This window comes from Meriones unguiculatus, chromosome 12, assembly GCF_030254825.1.
Source record: "Meriones unguiculatus strain TT.TT164.6M chromosome 12, Bangor_MerUng_6.1, whole genome shotgun sequence".
Classification (NCBI taxonomy): domain Eukaryota; kingdom Metazoa; phylum Chordata; class Mammalia; order Rodentia; family Muridae; genus Meriones; species Meriones unguiculatus.
The window spans coordinates 86520631-86545162 of record NC_083360.1 but is presented as its reverse complement, the minus strand read 5'-3'; the positions used below and the strand labels follow the sequence as shown (position 1 = coordinate 86545162).

The 24532-nt window shown below is 38.7% G+C and overlaps 1 protein-coding gene across 7 annotated transcripts in view; it reads right to left on the bottom strand.

Moving 5' to 3' along the window:
• Positions 1–24532, bottom strand: part of Tut4 (terminal uridylyl transferase 4) — a 101786-nt gene that overhangs the window by 47999 nt on the left and 29255 nt on the right. For 6 of the 7 annotated variants that reach the window (XM_021661046.2, XM_021661031.2, XM_060366097.1 and 3 more), the window contains exons 7-13: positions 22338–22389; positions 19757–19826; positions 17240–17366; positions 9247–9366; positions 8861–9073; positions 5625–5799; positions 3737–4434 (exon numbers count right to left, since the gene is read on the bottom strand). In XM_021661046.2, coding sequence (XP_021516721.1) covers positions 3737–4434; positions 5625–5799; positions 8861–9073; positions 9247–9366; positions 17240–17366; positions 19757–19826; positions 22338–22389 — 1455 coding nt within the window. The remainder of the gene's footprint in view (positions 1–3736; positions 4435–5624; positions 5800–8860; positions 9074–9246; positions 9367–17239; positions 17367–19756; positions 19827–22337; positions 22390–24532) is intronic. The other variant, XM_060366098.1, reaches the window with a different exon arrangement.

The following is a 24532-nucleotide window of genomic DNA, read 5'->3' as shown; positions in this document are numbered from 1 at the left end:
AAGCTGTTATGAAATGCAATTAATATAAAAATTTGCTTTAACTGCTTTCCTCTCCCACCAGAATTACACCATAAACAATTTACTTGAAAATGCAAGATACAGGAATTAGCAAGCAATACAAAAGGTTTGTGTTATTCAAAATGCTTGATCAACTCTCAAGAGAATACCTACACCTTATATTTATTTATTTGTCTGCAGCTCCAACATTTATCTTTCTTTTTGTATATGGTTGTTTTGCCTGCAGGTCTATCTGCACACCTCTTGTATGCCTGGTGCCCTGAGGTTAGAAAAAGGCACTGGATCGACAGGAACTGGAGTTACACATGACTCTGAGCTACTATGTACACAGGGAATGGAACCCAGGTCCTCTGAAAGAGCAGCAGAGCACTTACCTGCTGAGCCGTCTCTCTAGACCATGTCTGTGTGGTTTATAAGACAGGGTCTCAACAGCCCAAACAGCCAACAATAACCTACGACTCCTGATCCTCCATCTCTGTTTTGTGAGTGCTGGGATATAAGTGAGAACTCCACACTGGGTTACCACCACACCGGCTTAAGGCAATGCTGGCAATCAAACTCAGGGCCATGTATATGTAAGTACTCTACCAACTGAGCTACAGCCATAGTTCCTAGCTTGCAGTTTTAATTTCCTGAGACTTTTAATAAAGTTACTCATAAAGGAATTTTAAATTGCATCTTTCATTTTCTTCCAACTATTTCGATCTTCAGAATCAATTAAGAAATCCTCTTGCAGCTAGTGTGTAAAATTATATTACGGTTTTGGTCTCTGGAGACTGAGCTCTAAAACTTAGCTCTATCTATATCATGAATCAGTTAAGAATACTCACTGAATTTCCAAATTCTATAGCATCATTTTAAATAGTTTCCAGTAGAACACCAGACAGGTGGGTCAAATAGTAAACAGTTATGCCAATGCGTTACAAAAGCACATACGATTAAGAGATCGCTATACTCTCATCATTATGTGTACCTAAAGAGCTCCTCCAACATTAGCCTGGACATTGACACAGCCATAAATGCCGATTCAAGTTATACAAAGGGGAATAGAAAGGTGGCTCAATACTTAACAGCACTGACTGCTCTTGGAAGGGACCTGTATTTGACTCCTAGAACCCACAAAACAGCTCACACCATCTGTAACTCCAGTCCCAAGGAAAGACAACCTCTTTAGCCTCCTTAGGCACCAAGGAAAGACAACCTCTTTAGTCTCCTTAGGCACCAAGTGCACATGATGTGCACATACATACATGCAGACAAATACTCATACATGTAAAATTAAAAAACTAAACAACAGATTATATACAGAAACTTCAAGAGAAATCATAACACCATAAACAAAATTATGTGGATATGTAATTAAGGGTACCACAGGAATTTCTACGAGCTTTTCTTTTCTGTTTTTGAGATAAAGTCCTAGTATATAGCTCTGGATGTCCTAGGCCTTGCTATGTAGACAAAGCTGGCCTCCAACTCACAGAGATCCACCCGGATCTGTCTCCCATGTGATAGCATTAAAGGAATGTACAACTATGCCCAGTTACCAGTTTTTCAGAGAATTCGGTCTGCTGTGTTTTAAATGATACATGCGGAGCAGAAATTCTTTCCTGTTGAAAATCAGTGTTATTTTATAGGACAGGCTGTGTGGTACTCAAAACTGGCTATGTGGCCCAGGCAGGTCTCAAACTGGCAACCTCCCTGTTTAAGCCTTCCAAGTGTTGGAATTACAGGCACACCTAGCCACAATGGACTTGTTTTTAAGTTACAGACTATTAGTAAAGTAAAACTAAAGATATGGTACTTAACTTAGTATAAACTTGGGGGAGTATATATAAGAAGTACAAACCGAAATTCTCTCAGAAGTCTTGCTAACTATCTGCTACTTAAGTCTTTGCAACAGTCTCTATAACTAACTACTGTGACCAGAATAATATGCAACAGATGTATCCTTATGCAGAATAAAGAGGTACAACTTGAGTGAAGGAAAAAAAGAAAAGAAAAGAAAATTTGGGGACAAAGGTTTAAGATCTCATTTACACAAATCAACAAGTTCCAGAGATCTACGGTTTTCTAGGCTTATAACTAATACTGTATTACAGTCTTAAAAGTTTGCTAGGGGATTAAACTTACTGTAAAAGGGGGAAAAGGGAAGAAAGGACTTTTTGAGATGGTGAACATATTTGTGACATTATGAGTGGCCCTGATTTCATAAGTGTTAACTTATCTCTAACACATTAAGGTAGGGAGGGTGTGTGTGTTTGTGTATGTATGTGTTTGGGCTGGGTTATCTATAGCCTTTCAAAATACCAATCTGTGCTGGGCGATTGCTCGGCAGTTCAGACACTGGCTGGTCTTATGAAGGATCCTGCTGGTTTCGCTGCCTCACACCCACACGGCAGCTCACAACTGTTAACTGCAGTTCCAGAAGAGCCAATATCCTTTTCTTGCCTCTCAGGGCACCTGGCATGCAAGTGGTGCAGATACACACGCAGGCGAAATACCCATACATATAAAATAAAAATAGATTTTAAAATCCAATCCTATCGTAATAAAAGTTGTTCTTAATTTCGTCTTGGATTGTGTGTGTATGCACCTGGTGCACACGTGCGCAGTGCCTGAAGAGGTCAGAGAGGACATCGCTCGCTAGAACTGGAGGCACAGGGTGAGCCAGTAAGGGGATGCTCGCAAGAACAGCAAGCGCTCGTACCCGCCCAGCCATCTCCCCAGGCCCAACAACACACATTTCTAAAAAAGAAAGACTGTGCAGTAAATAGGTTAACAAGCTTAAAGCCTGTCAATAAGTAATTATCGACAAAAGGATACAGTGATTTTCCAATTCACCCCCTCTCCAATGATCTACTACACTACTCATTTTGCCATTCTGCACATACTTTAGTTATGTAACTGCACTTGCAAAAATGTAGTTTACTATTAACAAATCAGTTCTTTATTTTCTATTCACTACAGAACCTTGTACACGCTAAAGACTTTAAGTAAAGATTCTTTCACTTTAAAAGAACAGGAGTACTTCATAACTCACAAAGGGTATTAAAAAGTCCAAAAATTTCACTGTCAGAACATAATCTAGGTGTTCCATTTTTTGACTCTTGTTCATAGTTTCAACTACAACTCAGCAGTATAGTTACATGTTCCCACCAAAAAAGGAAAAGTCATTAAAATTTCATACCTTGTTTTCTTTTCAAAAAGAAAAATAACTTTATTTATATATATGTATGTAAAAACAGAACATTAAAATATATACTGCTTTATTGCCACACTGGTGGTGCACACCTTTAATCCCAGCACTTGGGAGGCAGAGGCAGGTGGATCTCTGGGAGATCAAAGCCAGCCTGGTCTACAGAGACAGGACTGTTACACAGAGAAATCCTGTCTTGAAAAAACAAAACAAAATAAAACAACAGAGAAACATATACATACACACACACTGCTTTGCTAACCTGACTTTCATAACAGTTATAATTTCCTATATAAAGAACATCAGCTACTAGAATAGTACTGATGCATTCTTACACTTTATATGCTCTATTCAGCTGCCACTGTAAGAAAATATAAAGACTAAAAGACAGATACACAGCAAAGTATCATTCCAACACAAGCCATTACATCAGAAGCTATTTTGTTACTGTTAATAAATCTAAACACTGTCAACAGTCACACAATAACCACAAAGTTTCACAAATTGCTTACTGTGTCCTACCTTGCCAGAGGTTAAAATAAACTTATCAAACACATAATGTAATTCCTGGGAGGGGAGGTTATCATCATCAATAAGGTCAGAGGCAACTTCTGTAGCTTTGCAGTTGCAGGAGGTAGCAGGTGTGCTGTCACGCACAATCTCATGTGAGCTCTCTGTTGCTAAACTTGATCTGCAGGAAGTTCCAGCACATTCGGCTCCATCAGGGGACCCGATGCAATTACACTGGCCGAGTCCTTTCTTTAAAGAAGTCTCTGAAGGTGTTAAGTCACCTTGTTTCTCGGCTGATTTTTGCTCTAATTCACTGCCTTCACGGGCAGTAGAAAGAGATGACGCATCTTGTCCATGGTCAGCCAAACCTAGTTCATTTACCAACAAACTGTCATTGTCAACAATACATCTCTGGGATGTAAATTCCTTTTTATCACATTTAGCAGGTTGGCCTCTTTCTGTATTTACTTTTTCTGTGTTTTCCCCAAGAAGAATGCAACAGTTTGTTGCCATACAATCAGACTTCACTGGTTTCTTATTGTTTATTTTTCCCTTCTCTTTTTTCTTGAACTCCACTGTAGATTTACTTCCGTCCTTCCTCTGAGGACAGGCAAAATACCGATAAGCTGCCCTGAATCTCTCCACAACATACTCATAAACAAGCTGGCTGTTTAAGCTCCGCGCAACATTCCTCTTGACTGAAAAGGGATCTAGTAAAAAAGAAAATGATCAATGGCTAAGTCTTTACTAGCATTTACATTACATTTCCATGCTTACACAAACAGGTCATAACTACTAGACTATCAACAGAGTATATTTTCCGAAAGTTTTCTAATGAGGGTCCTAGTGAGTTCTTAAAGACAGAACAGAGGAAAAACAAATGTGGCACCTTGTTTTGTTTGTTTCTTCAAAAAGATTAAAAACTATCTGAGGAAAAAATAATTTTTAAGAGATTAGCTAGTCAATTCAATAACACTAGTTTCAATCAATAGAGCACTAACAGCTGCGTCACTCTGCTTTCCCTATAAACCACTGTCACTGAAACATTTCACATTCTCGTACCCATTTCTTGTTGAAGTACCTTTCTGAACCAAGGTCTCACTCTTTTCTTTTTTTTAATTTAATTAATTTCTTTATTACAGTTTATTCACTTTATATCCCAGCTGTAGACCCTTCCCTCCTTCCTTCCTAATCCCACCCTCACTCCCTCATCTCCTCCCATGCCCCTCCCCCAGTCCACTGATAGGGGAGGTTCTCCTCCCCTTCCATCTGACCCTAGCCTATCAGGTCTCATCAGGACTGGCTACATTGTCTTCCTGCATTGTCTTCCTCGGTAGCCTGGTAAGGCTGCTCTCCTATGGGGTGGGGATGGGGAGAGTGATTAAAGAGCCAGCCATTGAGTTCATGTCAGAGACAGCTCCTGTTCCCCTTACTAGGGTGCCAACCTGGACACTGATCTGACACGGGCTACATCTGTGCAGGCATTCTAGGTTATCTTTATGCATGGTCTTTGATTGGAGCATCAGTCTCAGAAAGACCCCAGGCCCAGATTATTTTGGTTCTATTGCTCTTTGTGGAGCTCCTGTCTCCTCCAAGTCTTTCATCTCCCCGTTCCTTCAAAAGATTCCCCGCACTTTGTCCAAAGTTGGCTATGAGTCTGACTCTTGTAGCCCAAACTCATTGCAGCATTCTCCTGCCTAAGCCTCCCAAGTGCCATGACTACAGGTATGAACAACTACATCTAGCTTTTTATTTTGGCATGATTATGTGCTTGGGTTTTATGTTCCCTAATCGATATCAATTATCACACTCTTTAGCTTACCTAAGTGCTAAACTTAGAACAGTGGTAAATGAGGAGCACACACACAACAGCTCACACACGCACAGCTTATTACCTCACCTTCAATGGCTATTCGTCTTTTAGGCCAGTTTTTGTTCTCTCTTGTTAAAATATCTTGTATCCGTACACATATGACATATTCCTCCAAAGCAAAATCCAGTGTGTAAAATTTTAGCAGCTCCAACCACAACTGTCCCAAGGATACCTGATTTGGTGTTTCCAATGTTAAAGGAGACTAGAAAAGAAAATACTTCTCATTCAAGTTCCTCAAAACTATAAAATCAATAAACTGTTAATCAGAAAAAGATATTTTAAGTATATATGTTTTCAAAAACAAGCATAAAGAAAGCATTAAAAAAACAGTCAGTTTGAATTATAGAAATTCAAGGAATTCTGTGTTCTTTTCATTAAACCAGTGATTACAACTGTCTGTACCTTACAATCACCAGGTATGCATGAAATTCCACACCACTTCCAAGACTCTGATATAACTGATCTGGGACATTTGGACTGAGGATTGAGGTTTTTATATGTGTTTGGGGATGAGAACACCATGAATGGAACCCAAAAGCTCATCAATGTTAAGCAAATGCACTGCCACTGAGGTACACCCCAGTCTGTGAAGTTTTTGTTGTTTGTTTTTGTTTCTCTGTGTGGGCCTGAGACAGGATTTCATCTGTTACACAGGCTAGAGTCTAACCAAAGATCAACCTCCCAAGTACTAGAATAACAAGCTCCACACCTGTCCTTTAGAGTTTTTAATGCTCTTTCCAGTGAAGCTCATGCACAGTCAAGGTTGTAAACTGCTGGATAGTTATTACAATTTCTTGCTGCAAAATTTACTTTCAAAAATTAAAAGAAATCTATCATTAGGCAAACATTTCTTTAGAACCTACTATACTCCTGGATTTGTGCTAGGAATATCCTAATGAAGAAAATTCACATTTATAAAACATAATGCCCACCATCCTTATTCACACTTCTAAAACCTAACCCTGCACTGATAATTCTCTGAAGCACATACAGAGCACAGATCTGACTGGAGACTCCTAGCTACTGCATCTATGTTGTACAGCACTATATTATCCCACCACCAAATTACAATGAGGTCCTACTCAACAGACTGTCAGGACAGAGGGGTGAAATGCTAAGGTGCGATTTGGGACAACATCTAAAGAACCCAAGGTCCTGCCTGCATGGAGCTTTCTTCCCAAGAAAAGAAGACAAGCACACTTGATAGGTAAATTGAACAGTTAATGAGAAGCAGCTAAGTGCCACAGGAGAGAAAGTGTAACCTAACAAAGGGGGTGGGAGCACAGGAACAGGAAAAGTGGACAGTGTTAAACAGGAAAAGTGGACAGTGTTAAACTAAGTATCAGAATCAGTTTGGTTGAAAAATCCTGACATGATGAAAAGAAGCGCTGTAAGCAAGGGGAAGAGATAAAAAGTATAGAGCACAAAGGGTGACTATCTTTAAGAAGAAAACTAAGTGATTTTCAGCATCACAAGGAGGAGGAAAAGAGAAATCACTGCAAGTTAGTATAGTAGAAGGAAACAGAAGAAAAGACTGATCTAATGACTATCTGCTTTTTTCCCACACTAATGAAATGGAAAACAACTGAACATGTCTGTGTAAGGACAGAAAGGGTAATACCTGATCTAACTTTTGAACAACCACTCAGATTACTGTGTTGTTGAGTACAGACCAGAGGCCAGAGTACATACTGGGGCTATCTCTCGGGATACGGTACAAATCCAAGCCAGAATGACAGTGACCAGGACAAGATGGTTAGCAGTAGGTGGTGAAAGTGACAGCATTCTAGAGATGTTCTGAGGTAAAAACAGCAAGATTCAAGATTTCCTGACATATGACATAGGGTTTTCATGACAGAATGGAACAAAGGCGATGGATGCCTCTTAAGTTTTAGGCTGAATGCTTGAAAGGACAGAGTACTTTAAAGTGATGAAACATGACAATTTTCAAGTTTGAAAATAAGATCCAAAGGTCAGTTTAGACACATTACAATACCTAAAAAAGACACTGAATAGGCAGTTAAATAGAATTACAGAGTTCAAGAGGACTTGTCATACCACAGATGGAACTTAAAATCAAAAGGACTAGACAGAATCACCTACCACAAGAAGCAGACAAATCAGAGAGAGAGATAGAGAGAGAAGTCACAGACCAAGCTTATAGCACATCAACATTAAACGACTGGAGGAAAAGAACAAATCAGCAAAAGAAACTGAGAAAGACAGCATTGGCAGGTGTGGCATATTGAAATTATTCCAAATAAAAAATCAACTGGAAAATGTTACTTTATCAAGAGAGATAATTTTTAGTGACCATGAAAGTTAACAAAATAAAAAGTTGATTGTATGTTTTAGCAGACTGATAATGTGTTAAGGAGACAGAAAAATAGGAAATGGTGAATATAAACAATTCTGTTTAGTTTAATTACAAAGGGAAATCAGGCACTTAACATTTTTCTTTAAAATGAGAGAAATAAAAGAATGCTTGATTGATTCCATAAAGAATGAAAAACTAGTAATTCAGAAAGGAAAGAAAACTACTAGAGTAATAAATACTCTGCAATAGTTCAGAAGGCAATGGGGAACATGCCTTTAGGTAACAACACGGACGTTCCTTTAGGAAAAGAAGTAGCAAGGCAGGATATGAGTATAGATGATGGAAGTACGTAGGCCTGTTTTCACTGTTTCCGTCTTCTCAGTAAACTACAAACAAGATCATGAACTGCGATTACTGAAATAAATCCAAGGAACTACAAAACTGTAACAATTCAGTATGAAACAGCAATCATTTCAAACAGTACATCTATATTCTTGGAATAGTACAAGCCTCTGAGGGACACAATCCATGTACATATACATATGGTTGCCTAGCACTCATAAAAATGCTCGAATACAGCAAGTCCTTAATAAATGCATGCTGAATTAATTAAATAAGATAGCCACCCCTTCATAGAGCAAAAGACTTTTATTCTTCCACCCAACCTAGGCACAAAGTCCACAATATACTTAAAGTTACTCATAACATGAATTTTACTGGTTTAAATGAAAAAGAAACAGAATTACCTTGAAACAACTCAAACAATACATAAGTTTATTAGATAATCTTATTTCCAAAAACTAAACCAGATCAACCCCTCACTTTACAGATGAGGAAAATGAGGCCAAGAGGTCAATCTACTCCTAGTCAAATAGTTTCACTTGAAGGTATCATAAATTCTACAGATAGAAAAGTCAAAAATAAAAAACAAAAACAAAAAGCTTACTTTGCCATGTTTTTCCTTCATGGCATTACTTTGGTTGTCTGTTTCTGTCTTCTTGGTATCATCTTTTGGTTGGTCTGCCTTAGCTTTGTTTTCATCAGCAATTAAGTTTTTCTCAGTTGCACTACTTGAATTATATTCCCACTTCACAAACTTCTCTTCTACTATGCCCTTCAGCTGAAAGTCATCCATTCTTTTTGGGTCAAAGCCTTCAATCTATATAAAAAGGCATTCCAAATTGGTAGTAGAAAAATTATTTAAAAAAAAAAAAGAAAGAGAAAAGATAGAGAAACCAGAATTCCACCTTAAAATGTGTGAGCACAATATTTAACAAGAACTATATACATATACATATATTACATGCACATACATAGCAAACTCAAGCTTACCCAACTTCCAAGTAAGCAAGGAAGAAGAGGGGGTTTTCTTTGTTGAAGAAAAAACATCACCATTAAAGCAAAGCAGTAAGAAGGGATTCCACCGTCAGTTTGGGAGTCAATATAGCACAACTGCAAAATCAAGAGGAAAAAGTCCTAGCATTTAGCTTTCGATTTTCATAGTGTAAGTAGCTTATTCTTCACTGTGTTTAAAAAAAAAAATGAAAGTCCAAACAATGATGAAACCTAAGAAATAATCTCAAATCTCAACATTCAGAATATATTAGCTCATGTTACTAGTCTGGTGTACACACACCCGATTTTTTTGATAGAGGGTTTCACTGGATAGCCTAGCCTTGAACTTGCAAACATTAACACACCTGCATACACATAGGTGTGTACTAACACCCGAAAAAAAAACTTTTAAAACCAATGATCTCTTTTTAGATGTCAAACACTACTTAGAAATGAAAATAAGGTCAGGTACATTGGCACACACCTTTAATCCCACACTTGGAAGGTAGAGGGAGGTGGATCTCTGTGAGTTTAAGGGCAGCCTGATCTACAGAGGGAGTTCTAGGACAGACTGAGCTACATAACAGAAAGACCCTCAAAGGAATCAAGATTTAAAAAACAAGGAAAACTCATGTTAGAATTTAGCAATTTAAATTTTACACATGATTTTTTAAAATTTCACAAAATTAGCTAACCTGACTAGAATTAACGAATGATAAAAGTAAATAGTTCTGATTTAAACCTCTGATAAACCTCTGATTTAAGAGGTTTTATCTATAAAACTACCTATCACCAGACCTCAAAGAATGCATTATTAACTATTAAAAAACATGTCAGAGCTGACCTTAGTCCTCAGACTTTCAACCCAAACTGCGCGTAACTGATGTCATCATGTGTCTGTACTGTCTCTGAGGGTCTCCTGTTGCTGCATCCTGAGAGCTCTATCTGAGCATAAAGAATTGAGTCCTCAGTACTCTGAGGAATAAATTCTTGCTCCACCCAGCCTGGGGTCTCTTCCAACCTAAAGAGCAGCTCAACCAGCCTGTTAGCAGCCAAGACTGTGGCTAGATAACCCCAATCTCAGTCCCTTCCAGCAGCTCCTCCTGCTACAGCACTCAACTCTGATGGAATTTCTCTAAGCATCAACACTGTCACTATCGGGCTAAGTGCCAGTGTTCCTTTGAGTCTAGGTGAGCTACACCAGCCAACTGCCAATCCAAGTGTAAGACAGAACTCTAGACCACAAGTTCTACTCTTCAGAGCCACTATTCCTATGGCTTGAGATACCACTTCATCCACAACCCCAACAAAGAAAGAGGCGGCTGTCACAGCCACCTTCCATGTGCAGCATCAAAGCATGAGTGTCCCTGCCCTGCCATCAGGCCACAACACCTCACCACCAGCATCGGACCTGGAAGGTCCCTGTTCCCACACTCTTTCTTGCCCTCAGCTCCACACCATCACTTTTAGGGAACTTCTACTTTCATCTTCTGCCTTCTCTGCTACCCCTGGACCCCTTGTAACTCAAAGGATCCCACTTCAGCTTTTTCCCCATCGTGTCACAGACAAGACCCAATCCCAATGAATATGGCAGCAGGAGGAACAGGAGCATAAAAAGAAGTAGGGATAGGGCATGGGAGATTATGACTGCCCTGTCTTTAAGACTAGGATGCCCAAACCCAACAGAACCCATGATTCATCTTCAGCAGAATCTCAGTACCTGAGTGGCAAATGCCTGCCCAATACAGATCAGCTGTGTGGACCTGGGGAATCTCCAACTTAATCCAAAGACCTTCTCTTCCACATTCCAAAATTCATTAACTATTCTAGGTACCAGAGTGAAGCAGATCATCAGTGTATAAGCTTAGTGTTCAAATAAAATGCTTCCTGGGATTGTTACAACATATCTGCAGGGGTTGTTGGGTGGAGAGTTGGGTGGTAAGCTCTTCCCTGTCCAGTTTTGGTTGTACTTGAGACAGGGCCTCACTATATAACCCAAGCTGGCCCTGAACTAGCAATTCTTTTGCCTTAGATGGCCAAGTGCTAAAATTAAGTAGTGTATTCGTCCTGCTCAACTCTGGAAATACCGTGTGCTGTTGAAGAACTGGTTTCTGTGGACAACCTCTCCCTAATTTTAAGGGTGAATGTCTGGTGATGAAGTCTCTTCCAAAGGAGTATGCTGCTCAAATTCTCCTCTCCAAATGAGCAGCCAAAGACACTGACAAATCCTTCCTTTTATTTACAACAATATTTATTACAATAAACAAACATTTATTTACATTTATAGTAATAATTAAATTTTATTATAGTAAAATATATATTATTTTATTATGACACTTTTATTTATTAAAGTACAAATTTATATTTTTATGCATTGAGGCATTTGCTTGCCTTCTAATTTGCTCCTCTGGAATTAGAAATGATGCGATAATTAAAGTACAGTATAATATTCAGTAACATATATAAAATAATAATTAACAAGCCAGGAAACAATCAACTATGATTTTGTATCAGTGATACAAGAAAAATTTATCATGTTAAATTTTTTCTGAACCCCAAATCATGTTTTCACTATGCAAAATAATGAGACTTAATAAAATTTCAAAAAAACCAAAAACGTTTCAAAACCTTAAGTTGAAAGAAACTTGTAAAAAATACAGCAGCAATTATTTCTAGATTTCTTATAATGAGTTAGGAAAATAAAGTACATGAGAACACAACTAACAAAACTGAAGCACATTATTGTGTCAGAAACAGGAACAAACCATTCTGCAGCCTCACTCCCTAATCTATGTTGTAGTGCCTACACTGACAGTTATGTATAAGAAACCATGCTAGAAGCCACTTTAAGAAGCAAAGTTTATAAGATCACCTTTATGGTTTTTAATTCAGAATACACTATTTAAGAAATGAGACAAGGGCACACACCTATAATCCCATCACCCAGGAAACTGAGTAAGGAGGATTTCAAGTTCAAGGATAGCATGGGATATACAGCAAGTTTAAGAATACCACTAGCTAATCAGCTAGTCCCTATATGAAAAAAACAGAGTACCGTTTATATACTTTTTACTTATCTTTTTGAGTAAAATACTGCCTGTGAGGTAGATGGGTATGGTGGCCTGTAGTGAGGAGAAATTAGATATCCTGACACGGAAGACCACATTTGCCCCAAGGAGCTCAACACAGCTAATAACTGGAAATAGTCTAATGATAATGAAGCCCCTTTCCTCTCTATTGTTTTTTCCTCTCCTATCTAGTGTTAAGGGGTTAAAAGAGGGAAAAGGGAGAACGGTGGAAGAAAAAGAAACCCACAAAATAACAAACACTGGTTATAAGTGGTGCCAGAAGCAGGGCTACTTAAAATGAAAAATCTTGATTTCAAATGCAATAGAGGAAACCACAGGGGGAAAAGGAATGAATATTTTCTTTCAAGACACCAACAAAAAATTTATTGTGGCTATTTCTGCTGGGATATCCCCTGCTTTGCACCCAGAGGGATTTTCTCTTCTTGTTTTCATTTTTTTCTTCCTATATTCTATCTCAACAAAGGTTGGAGGATAGCTGAGCAGCTGGAAAAAAATGTGAGTGGAAATGGAAGTGCTGGGGAAAAGAGAAGCACTGAAAAGGAGAGAAATAAAAGGCTCAGTCCCTCCAACAGGAAAGAGGGAAAGAAACTGTGCTGAAAGGCAGATCACAGCCCTGCAGTCTCCTGTCCCCGAAGCCCCTGGGCAGGGCCAGATGGGTAGGCAGCTGGGAGGAGGAAGAGGTCAGGCAGGGAGGCAGGGTCAAAGAAAAAGATGAATCGCCCATTTCGAGAAAGGGTTAATCTCAAACCAAGTATGCTGCCAGAGATAGAGGAGGGGCAGCCCAGCAATATAAAATCACAATCAATCATACAGCCTATGCCTACTATGGTGGAAACAAGGCTATAATGAGATAGAATGACATCCTTTAAAAACCATAGGTGCTTTAAAGAAGCCATGATTTCCTATGAGATGCATGTGCCTTACAGAAAACAAATTCTAAATACATGGGCTACTCAGAACAGAATTACACCCCAAGACTAAAAGGGAGGACAACTGTACCAGACGATGGTCCAGAACTGCAATGGTTAGCTGGCAGAGGGAAGAAGCCACAAATACTGAACAGGGAAACAGAGTGAAGGGAATTAATACAGTAAAAGATCAGTTGCTGGGTGAAGGGCGGTACTCTGATAAACGAGAACAGATCCAACTTGATGTCATCATTATAGAACAATGTCACTTAATGGCTTTAAGAGCTTGGGACAAAATTGAGGAGCCCAAAAAAAAAAAAAAAAAAAAAAGTCCACCGCGTTTACAAAGGTTATAAAAGGATCCGGAAAAGTCTTCACTGATTTAAAAAAAAAAAAAAAAAAAACAAAGATTATTCTCATTTGTGAACATTAGACCCTGATGTAAGACAGGTGTTAGACCTTTCATAAGACCTTGGCTTATGAAAATGCAAATACCAAATGTAAAACATTATTAGAGCCTGGCACAGTGGCATACTCCTTTAATCCCAGCACTCAGAGAGTCTGAGGCTAGCCTGGTCTACAATGCAAGCTCCAGGTCAGCCAAGACTACACAGAGAAACCCTGTCTTGAAAAACCAAAAAGAAACAAAAACAAAAAGTTATTAGACCATTAAAGGTACAAGCAGCAGCTAAAGAGAAGTGGTTACAGGATACACCTATAATTGTTCTAATTATACAATGTTCTATAATTGTTCTAAGTATACAATGATAATATCATAGATCAAGCTATAGCTAGAAGTTTCCAATATCAAAATGCCCGGATACCAGATTCAATTGCAGGATCTGGTCATTTGCAAATAGAATGACCAAACCAAAAGTCTCAGAACTCAAAATGCCTGGTTACCAAACTGGGAGAAATATGGTACATTGTACCAGAAAAGTAAACAAGCCGTTTGTAGCAGCAATAATTTTCTTCTAAATTTAACCAGAAAAGGCGGCCTAGGCTTCCAGGGGTACACAGGTGATGTAAGAAAGTTTGCCACTGGACCAAAGAGTGTAGGTCCAAGAGAGATATCCAAGACAGTTTCTAACCATAATGAAATTATTTGGGGGCCTGGCTCAAGGTCCTGAAGCAAAAAGTACGAGCCGTTTCAGACAACAGCAGCAGAGTCACCAGGTTATAACAAAAACTATGGAATTAAATAGGCCTATATACTATAAGAATGTATTAACATCAGAAGAGAAGCCAGCGAAAGTTTTGCTCTGGGCATGTGGATTTGCATATATTTCCACAAAAAAATGAAATGCTGTGGATATCATCAAAACTGATAAAGATTACAACTGAGCAAGAGAGGTCTTAGCACACTAATCCGAAAAGCATTTATTTCATGGAAAATGTCTTTGTTTATAACTTTCCACTACACATAGCACAATTAATGGCTTAAAACAGAAAGAGGGAAATGTAGAGAGAAATTTGAAATTTTGGTTTCTTTTAAAAACAATTATTATAAGCGTATGTTTTTGTTTTAATCCAAGGTGTGACGATAAGGGGCTGCTTTGCAGCAGATGACTATGATGTGCCTCGTGCCCTGGCAGAGGCGTGGCTATGCCAGCTGCAGATAGTTTCTGTGATTTTATCTGGGGACTTTTCAGAGGATATATAAATGGTAGGAAGCCAAGAAGCTGGTGGCTGGTTGGATGCTGTTGGTTGCGGTTTGTTAGGTTGTAATATGCAAAGAAACTAGAAGAAGAAAACAGATGTCCTGACAGTGAAGATCAAATTTGCCCCAAGGAGCTCACGGCCCCTAACAAGCAGAAGTAGTCTAACAATAACATTACCCCCTTTCCCCTCTATGTTTTTCTCTATCTAGTGTTAGGAGGCTGAAAGGGTGGAAGAAAAGGGTGGAGAAGGGTGGAAAGAAAAAGAACCCACGAAGTAATAAACACCAGCTACAGTGGCCTATAACTGCACAACTTAGGACACAGAGACAGGAGGGCTGCCTCAAGTTTGAGATGAGCTTGAAAGACAAAGCAAATTCCACATCAGTCAGGGTTACAAGAAAGTCTCTGTCTCAAAAGACCAAAAGGGAAAAGAAAAAAAAGCGATAAAAATGATACTATTTTAGCTCTCAAAAGAACTAGGCCACAATAAAATTATCTCCAATAAATTAAAAAAAAAAAAAAAAGACCCTCAACCTGCAAAAAATAAAGGAGATGGTTCAGCAAATAAAAGCCCTTGCCACAACCTGATGACCCAAGTTCAGTCCTTGGAAGCCACAGTGGAACAGGGACAAACCCCAAAAGCTGACTGGTGACCTCTACACCACGCCATGGCCCCTGTGCACCTTACTCACACACACACAGTAAAGAACATGTCCTTTCTTGCTGCTGTTATTTGCTTTAGACCTTTCTGTGTGGTCCACCTGCCTCTGCCTCCCAAGTGCTTTTATTAAAGGCAAATACCACCAAAATATAAATATACATGTTGTTGAATATTAATATTTACTATTGATTTAACTTTTAAACAGCAGCTACTTCTAAACCATCTGTATACCCCAATCACCACACAGAGACTAGAGTTTATTTGGTTAACTTACAGCACAGTGCTGGGCGATGACCACTCCTTCCTAAACGTCCACGCCCGCATGTTTCCTACCATTCAGATTTTACCCATTGTACTTGCTTTTAGTCACACCTTACTTTCGGTCTATCTCTCCTCGTGGTTTAAAGTCCTCTCCTCCAATCTCCACTCTCCTCTCCGCCCACTCACTTCCTTTTCCTCCCCTCCAGACCAGGATGTCCTACCCTATTCTCTCCACTGCTCAGCATTGTGGCTGATTGTTTTACTGACAATATAGAGTACAAAGGATGGCATGTTTATACAAACTTGAGACAGGTGATACTTAGAATAAGCATCAGAATGAAATGTCTGAATTGAAACCACATAGTGGAATAGAAAAATCAATATTTGAATGAACAAGGGCAAATTGTATACATTTACAAGAACATTATAACAATAATTTATCATCATGGTGCCCATTATACATAGCTCTACTTTCTAAACTTTTAGTTTTCCTTATTCAACTGTAGTTTTAAAAGATTGATAGGAGAGCTCAGGTTGTAGATCAGTTATTAATTCTTGCACAGAATTAATTCTTGCACAGAATTAATGAGGCTCTGGATTCATTCTTCAGAACTGACATATATAAAAAATATGGTTTTTAAAAATAAATACTCACTACCTGGGCAGTCACCACCTTTACCCCAGCACTCAGAAGGCAGAAGAAGGTGGTTTTCTATAATTTAGAGACCAGCCTGATCTACAGAGCGAGCTCCAGGACAGCCAGGGCTACACAAAGAAACCCTGTCTCAAACAACAACAACAACAAAAAATACAAACATTCATACATACATACACACGCACACACATAAAGGCAGGCTGAAGAGATGATTCCTTAAAGGGAGGTGAGCAGCACTTGTCCTCCCAGAGGGTCTTGGTTCCATTCCCAGCACCCACAAGGCAGCTCAAATGCCTAGGGGTTGCAATGCCCACTTCTGACTTCCCCAGGTTCCAGGCATCCAAGACAACACATGTGAGAAAAACACTTGTAAACAAAAAATAAATAAAATGAAAAAAAAATGAACATGACATAAGAGGAAAACTCCAAAATGAACAATTTAGAAGTTTCAAATAATTTAATGCATTGCTCTATCATAAATGTTCTATTTTATTATTTTTTTTACTTATAAAATAAATTCACCACAGATGTGAATAAAGAAAAAACAGCAGTATGTATAATGGCTCAGTGTTACCAACAGTTTCAAGACTAAGGGATTGATAAGGGAACTTTCTACAAGCCTATGAAACCTTATTTTAATGTCCATGATAAAACCTGCCACACAATTTTCTATGTGGAGCAGACAACTATTTTCTCCTACATGTTATAATTTATATGTCAGAAAAGGCTGACTTATTTCCTTCTCTTCCACTTACCTTAGCCCAATAGCGAAAGGCCAACACTAAGGGAGTGAAGACCGGTTCAACTTTGCCAAGAGCAGCAAGTAAGTCAGTAGTGAGACACGCCATATCATTTCCTGCACTCACTCTACAAAGCAAACCACTGTGAATGAGAAATAAATTTCATTGCATTAATACCTTTAAAAACAGAATGCTTCAAAAACCTAGAGGCTATCTTTCTCTGTCAGTTTTTCTTTCTTTCCTTTTTTTTTTTTTTTTGGTTTTTTGGTTTTTTGGTTTTTTGAGACAGGGTTCTCTGTGTAGCCTTGGCTTTCCTATACTTGCTTTGTAGACCAACCAAGGCTGGCCTTGAACTCAGAGATCTACCTTGCCTCTGCCTCCCAGAGTGCTGGGATTAAAGGCATGCATCACCAAGACCTAGTCTCGGTCACCATATTTTAATAACCAAAAAAGGTACTATAGAACTGGAGAAAAGGTTCAGCAGTTAAGAGTCTATCATGCTCTTGCAGGACCCCAGATTAGTTCCTAGCATCCACAATCAGATATAAAAAATAACTGTCCTAAGTCACAGTACAATGTTTCTTCTGTTCATTTTATTGCACATGAACACACATGTGCCATGATATGCAGGTGGAAGTTGAGGACAATTTGTGAAAGTTGGTTCTCTGCTTCAAGTCCCAAAGGTCAAACGTAGCTGGTCAGGTTTAAGGACAAGCAACTTTATCCCTGGAGCCATCTTATCCCCCCACATTTTGGGAGGATATAAGGACAGGGTCTTGCTATTTAGCCCAAGGTAAGACGACAAGCTCAAGCTAGCAGTGACACAAATATCTTCAGTGTCAGTTAATAGGGCATACTTCTCCCCAGTCCATTCTTTTCTGCTTTGTACATGATGAAAAGTAAACCTCCTAGCTATACTTCTCAACTTTTAATTTCTTATTTAAGCTTTCATAATTTCATTGTTACTTTCAAGTTAAAGATTATAATTTACCTATCAGTCCATGATTCACGCTTTTGTAGACGTGAGAACAGGAACTACCTTAAGTGGAAAGGAATACAGTGGACTGGGAGTGGCAAAAAGAAGGATAAATCTGAAGCCGTCTGTTACATGCCAGCAATTTAGTACACTGTGGACTTAACAGACGTCAAATGCTTATATTCCAGTATTGATTTTGCCTTGAATGATATAAATTTGTACAAATGCTTATTATTCCCTCCAAGTCTCAATTTTCTAATTTAGGAAATGAAGAAGTTAGGCTATAAGAAGATGTAACTAGCCAAGTCGGCCTGAAGACCTCAGCTCTACCCTAAAGCCCAACCTGGAAGCCATGCAAAGCTTTGGAGAAGAGACCAACACTATAGAGTTGTTTTCTGACTGCTACACATGTATCATGGGACACAAAGGCCCAGACACAGACATTCAATAATACATAAATGCTTTTAAATCCCAAATAAGGAAGCTGAACTAGATCTCTATAGACCTTCTGACCTGAATGAGAAAAAGAATATTAGACTACAAGAAAAAAACAACTTAATCAACAGAAGAACATCTATTTTTTTTCCATGATGATCTCAAGTATTATTTCACTTCCTCTTCCTCCTCTTCCTTCTCTTCGAGACAAGGCCTCAGTGTGTAGCCTTGGCTGATCTGGCATCACTATGTATACAGGTTGGCCTCAAAAATAAGAGATCGCCTGCCTCTGCCTCACCAGTGCCGGGTACAAAATCATGTACCACCATACCCGGTAAGTTTTCCTTTCTCAAAGGTACTTTACTCTCTCAGTCCTACAGACATCTGACTAGAAAGGCAATGAGTCATGCTAATGAAACAACAACTAGACTGTAAAAAATCTCTTCCATTATTTTGTATTTGTGAGTGCACATGCACCCACCTATTTAAATGGAGGTCAGAAGACAACTTTGAGGAGTTGGTTCGCTGTTTTTACCATGCATGTCTCAGGATAAGCTAGCCCCACGAGCCCTTAGATTATAACATAATAAAACCTTATCAGAGTAGCTATTTCTTAATTTATGTTTATAACTCCAGAGCCACAAATTTGGTACTTTGTTGATTTTTTTTATTGTGTATATTTGTGAGTGTGTGTGAGTGTGCGTGCGTGAATGTGTGTGGTAACAGGGGCTTACATGGGATATAAGGGGTTAAACTTAGTTTACTTGGCAAATGAGCCATCTTGCAGGTCCTGGGTGTGTGTGTGTGTGTACAGACACAGACAAATATATTCACATGTGTGTGGTGGCCAGAGGTCCATGTGCAGTATCTGACTATTATTCTCCACCTTCTTGTTTAAAACGGTCTCTCCCTGAACCCGGAGCTCAACACTTTGGATAGACTGGCTGCCCAACAAGCCCCTAGGACCTCCCTATCTTTCCAAGGAGTAGGATTACTAGCTCGTTATCTCAGTGCTGGGGATACAAACTCGAGTCCTCATGCTTGTGCAGCAAGCACTTTACCCGCTGAGCCATCTCAGAACTGTTCATTTTCATAAATACCTTATTTTCTTCATTACCAACCTTTTCTGATCTTTGCACACCACAACAGGAACTTTCGCATGAAAGTCAGATTCCACATCTGCATATAATTCTAGTAAGAGGGGGAAGTAAGTTAATGTCAACATCTCTATGCATTTATAAAACAATTACAGTTTTCATTCTAAAAGCACTCACTACTTGAATAGAAGAACTCACTCTTCTCATTATGGAAACGAACCCCATAATTTCTTACCTCTCCTGGAGCCATCTGTGCGAGCACCAGTATGGTCTCAAATACTGTTCAAAGTTAGAAGCACCTTAAAAGGAAAGGGCTTCTAACATCCCTAAAAGTCTGAACACTTCCAAGTAATACACACATTTCACAGATGTGCATCAAGGAGGGAACATCATTTACTTCTGAGGGACACAGAACAGTACAAGTCTGTTTTTCCACTCAAGAACTCTTGGCCTCACTCAATTTATATTTCCCAAATCTGCCTAATAGAAGGTTCTGAGGAGGCATTACGGGGTGAGGGGGAGCATATGTCTACCACCAAAGTAGATCTCATGTCATAAATGCTTGCTTCAGGGTCTGACAAGTTTGCCCGGCAGGAAAAGTTCAATCCCCACCACCCATGTGATGTAAGGAGAGAATAAAAATCCATAGGTATAGAAAATAAATTTTCTTAAAAATTAAAAATAAATATCCATTTTAAAATAAATGGATTGACATTTCATTTGGGGAAAAAAAAAATCAATGAAAAACCTCTCAGCAGTCCTTGATGGGATGACTGATTTAAAAATCTATACTGGAAACCTGTTACGTCAGAAATACTTTATGTACAGCGAATATGCCAGTAACTTAAAAAGCTCAATGAGGGGTTTGAAACACAAATATGAAAACAAATCTTACAGATCACAGGTTTCTAGAGGATATAATGAGGATATTGAGTAAAATAGAATTTAAAACACGAATGCTTTTAAACCTACATTATATGACTTAAGATGACCTCTCAGCTAGAAAAAAAGTTTTTTTAAGTTATAATAGGCTGAACACTTCTCAATGAGCCTCAAGAGGCAAAAGCATAAGCCTACTTCATATGTATAACATACTTTTAAGTTTTTGTGTAATTAGAAACAAATATTTATTAGCAAAGATAACACTGTTAAAACATCTCTATATGATTCCTTATGAACTAATTTCCCAGGATAATGGTCAACAGGAAGCTCATAAATGGGCATTAAGATGTCTCTACTAAACTGAGCTGGGAGATGGTGGTCACGCCTTTAATCCCAGCACTCAAGGGGTAGAGGCAGGTGGATCTCTACGGATTCAAGGCCAGCCTGGTCTATATATGAAGCTCCAGGACAGCCAAGGTAATGTAGAGAGACCCTGTCTCAAACAAACAAACAAGACAAATGGAAATAAAACATGTATATACATCTTTATTCTTTATCTCTTTCTAGTTCTGGTATCTCATTCAAATTTTTTCACTGACTTTTTTTATAAATAAAGACAGGTCTGTTTGTCTTCATTTATATATGAAATGCCCATAACATAATAGTTCCCTTTTACCTACAAAGATACTTCCTAAAATACCATTAAATATCTGCAACTCAAGGTAGTATCAATTCCTATAAATACTAGTTTTTTCTTAATCATACATGCATAACAAACTTTAATAAATAAATTAGCACTATAAAGATTAGCAGGAATAACTAAGTAGAACAATTACAACGTAAGCATATGAAGGTGGACCGAGCTCTGTACCTGACACTGCAGAGCTCTAATAAACTGCTAACTAGGCAGCTACTAAAGATTAGTGAATGGAGCTCCTGGAAATGGAAGGGCTCAAGAGATAGCTGAGCAGCTAAGAGCACTTGTTAAAAAGGACCTGAGTTCAGTTCACAACACCCTCAAGATAGCTCAGGTCCATCCATAACTCTAGTTCCAGGGGATCTGGCACCCTCTTCTGATTGTGCCTCTGTAGGCACAAGCAACACACACAGTGTACATATAGACAAGACACTCAGGTAAAACACTCATACACATAAAACAACTTAATTTTTTTTTTAATACAGAATTACGCTGGGCCTAGTGGTGCAGACCTGTAATCCCAGCAGTTGGGAGGCAGAGACAGGTGGATTTTTTTGAGTTTGAGGCCAGCCTGGTCTACAAAGCAAGTCCAGGACGTCCAGGGTTACACAAAGAAATCCTGTCTCAGAAAAATTTTAAAAAGAAAAAAACTGCTTCTTTTTAAAATGTTCCACTTAATTTTTGAACTGTGACTGAATGTAGGTTAACGAAAAGAACAGAAAGCAAAACTGGGATAGTGACTGGACTGTGGCTCACCAACAGAACATGCCTAGTGCAAGGCCTTCGGTTCTATCCTAGCACTGAAACAAAGTAAGTAAATCCTACAGATAAGGAGAGACTATTGTGTTAAAAATACTTTTTAATTATCAACTCCGATACAGTATATCTGACTTAACCAGTAGGTAAGTTACATTTCCAGGGTCACCTACTGAATATACACATATATATGCATTCTCACATGTAAACAACTCAGCGCACATATTTTTAGGAAATAAATTTTCATAAAAGAAACAGCAAGGTACTTACCACTTTTTTTCAAAATTCCAAGCACTTGTATCAAAAGATCTGGATGAGTCATCTAAAAAGTTTCATTAAAACAAAGGACAAGCAGCAGGACGTAGTCAGAAATTGATTTGATTCAAGAATAATATTTAACAAAATCATTTTTTATTTTAAAATAATAAAATCAGAGTAGTATTTTTACTTTTATGTCATCTAATCTTGTTCAAGAAGTAGAATATAACAATTGCAGAACTATTTACTCAGGAAAAAAAAATAGAAATTTACCAAACGTCTAGAAATGACTAGAAATTTAAATGTCAAACTTTCATTCAAATCAAACATCTTTAAGCAAAGAAAGCATTAAAAAAAAAAAAAAAGACTTTAGGGGCTGGAGAGGTGGCTCAGTGGTTACAAGCACAGTCTGCTCTCCCAAAGGATGCAGGTTCAACACCAGGCACCCGCATCACAACTGTCTACAAGTCCATTTCCAAGGGATCTGATACCCTCACACCAATGCACATGAAATAAAATGAAATAAATGATATAAAAAAAACTTTAAACATGGTTCTGGCTGGTTTTATGTCAACTGGACACAAGCTCAAGCCACTCAGGAAGAGGGAAGGAACTCTGATTAAGAAAATATCATCACCAGACTGGCCTGTAGGCATGGCTGCAGGATTCTTTTTCTTGATTACTATGGGAGGGCCCAACTTACTACTGTGGGTGGTGCCACTCCTGGGCTTGTGGTCTTTGGTGCTATAAAAAAGCAGATCGAGCAGGCCACGAGGTGCAAGCCATTAAGCAGCACCCCTCCGTGGCCTCTGCTTCAGTTCCTACTGCCCTGAGTTCCTGCCCTGATTTCCTGGACAACGGACTACAAGCTGTTAAATAAAATAAACGCTTTCCACACGGAGGCGCTTTTGGTCATGGTGTTTTATCACAGCAACAGCAACCCCAACTGAGACAAACATGAAGTTTTGACTGATAACTCTTAGAATTGTATTACTGTCTGTGTTGGGAGGGGCTGCCCACATGGAGAGGTCAGAAGACAGCATGCACTGTCCCTTCTGTTTCCAACTTGATGTAGGTACCAACGACTGAACTCAGGTTACTTACCTGTTGGGTGCATACTTTTACTCACTGAGACACCCTCCAGCCCTGGCCTGATAACTTTAAATGGTTGATTTGACAAAATTAAGCAAGTTATCGATAAGTATCACTGACACTGTGATGTAACCCTACCTAATGACTACTGCTTACTGAGTACTGTCACTTACCAGGGTATATATGTGTGAGCTCATCTCATGTAATATGAAAACTAGGCGAGGTGTGATAGAGCACACTTTTAATCCCAGCACTTGGTAGGCAGAAGCAGGGGATTTCTGTCTCAAAACTAGAACCATTACTCCTCATCTGGAGCCAGAGACAATCTACTCCAGCAGCATGTGGCTCAGGCTCTTAGAAACACCAGCCCAGCGCCCTATGTGGTGGTGCATGCTTATAAAAGCAGCATTCAAGAGGCAGAGGCATGAAGATTACTCTAAGTTCAAGGACAGCCTGAACTATATACTGACTTCCAGACCAGAGTAAATAGGAAACTCTTGTCTCAAAAATCCAAATCCAAAACCAAAAATAAAAATAAATAAATAAATGGATAAATAAATAAATAAATAAATAAATAAATGGATGAATAAATGTTATGTTGGGATGTAAAGTGAATAAAATTTAAAGAAAAAAATGTTATTAGTTCTTTTCTTGTTCTTGCTTTTTGTTTGTTTGCTTGTTTTCTGGAGACAGGATTTCTCTATGTAGCCTTAGCTGTCCTGAACTCTCTTTGTAGACCAGGCTGGCCTCAAACCCAGGGATGGAACTGCCTCTGCCTCCACAAGTGCTGGGATTATGGGCATGTGCCACTGTGCCTGGCTATTTTAGCTCTGTTTTTAAATTGAGGAAAACAATGTTTAGAGAGATCAAGTAATCTGTTTTTATTCGGTCAAGTTTTAGAGCCAGCCTTCTGGTTTCAATCTTTTGAACATTGCCTATCAGAAGTAATAACTAGTCAATAAGCTCAAATACCCACTTTTTCCTCTGTTGGCTTTTTGTTGTTTTTGTTGTTGTTCCTCCCTGTTAGAAATGCAATACTAACCTTTAAAAATACTGTCTAATCTTCATGGTAATACTCCATAACCCAAAGCTTTTTTCTCCTCCTACCCATTCTC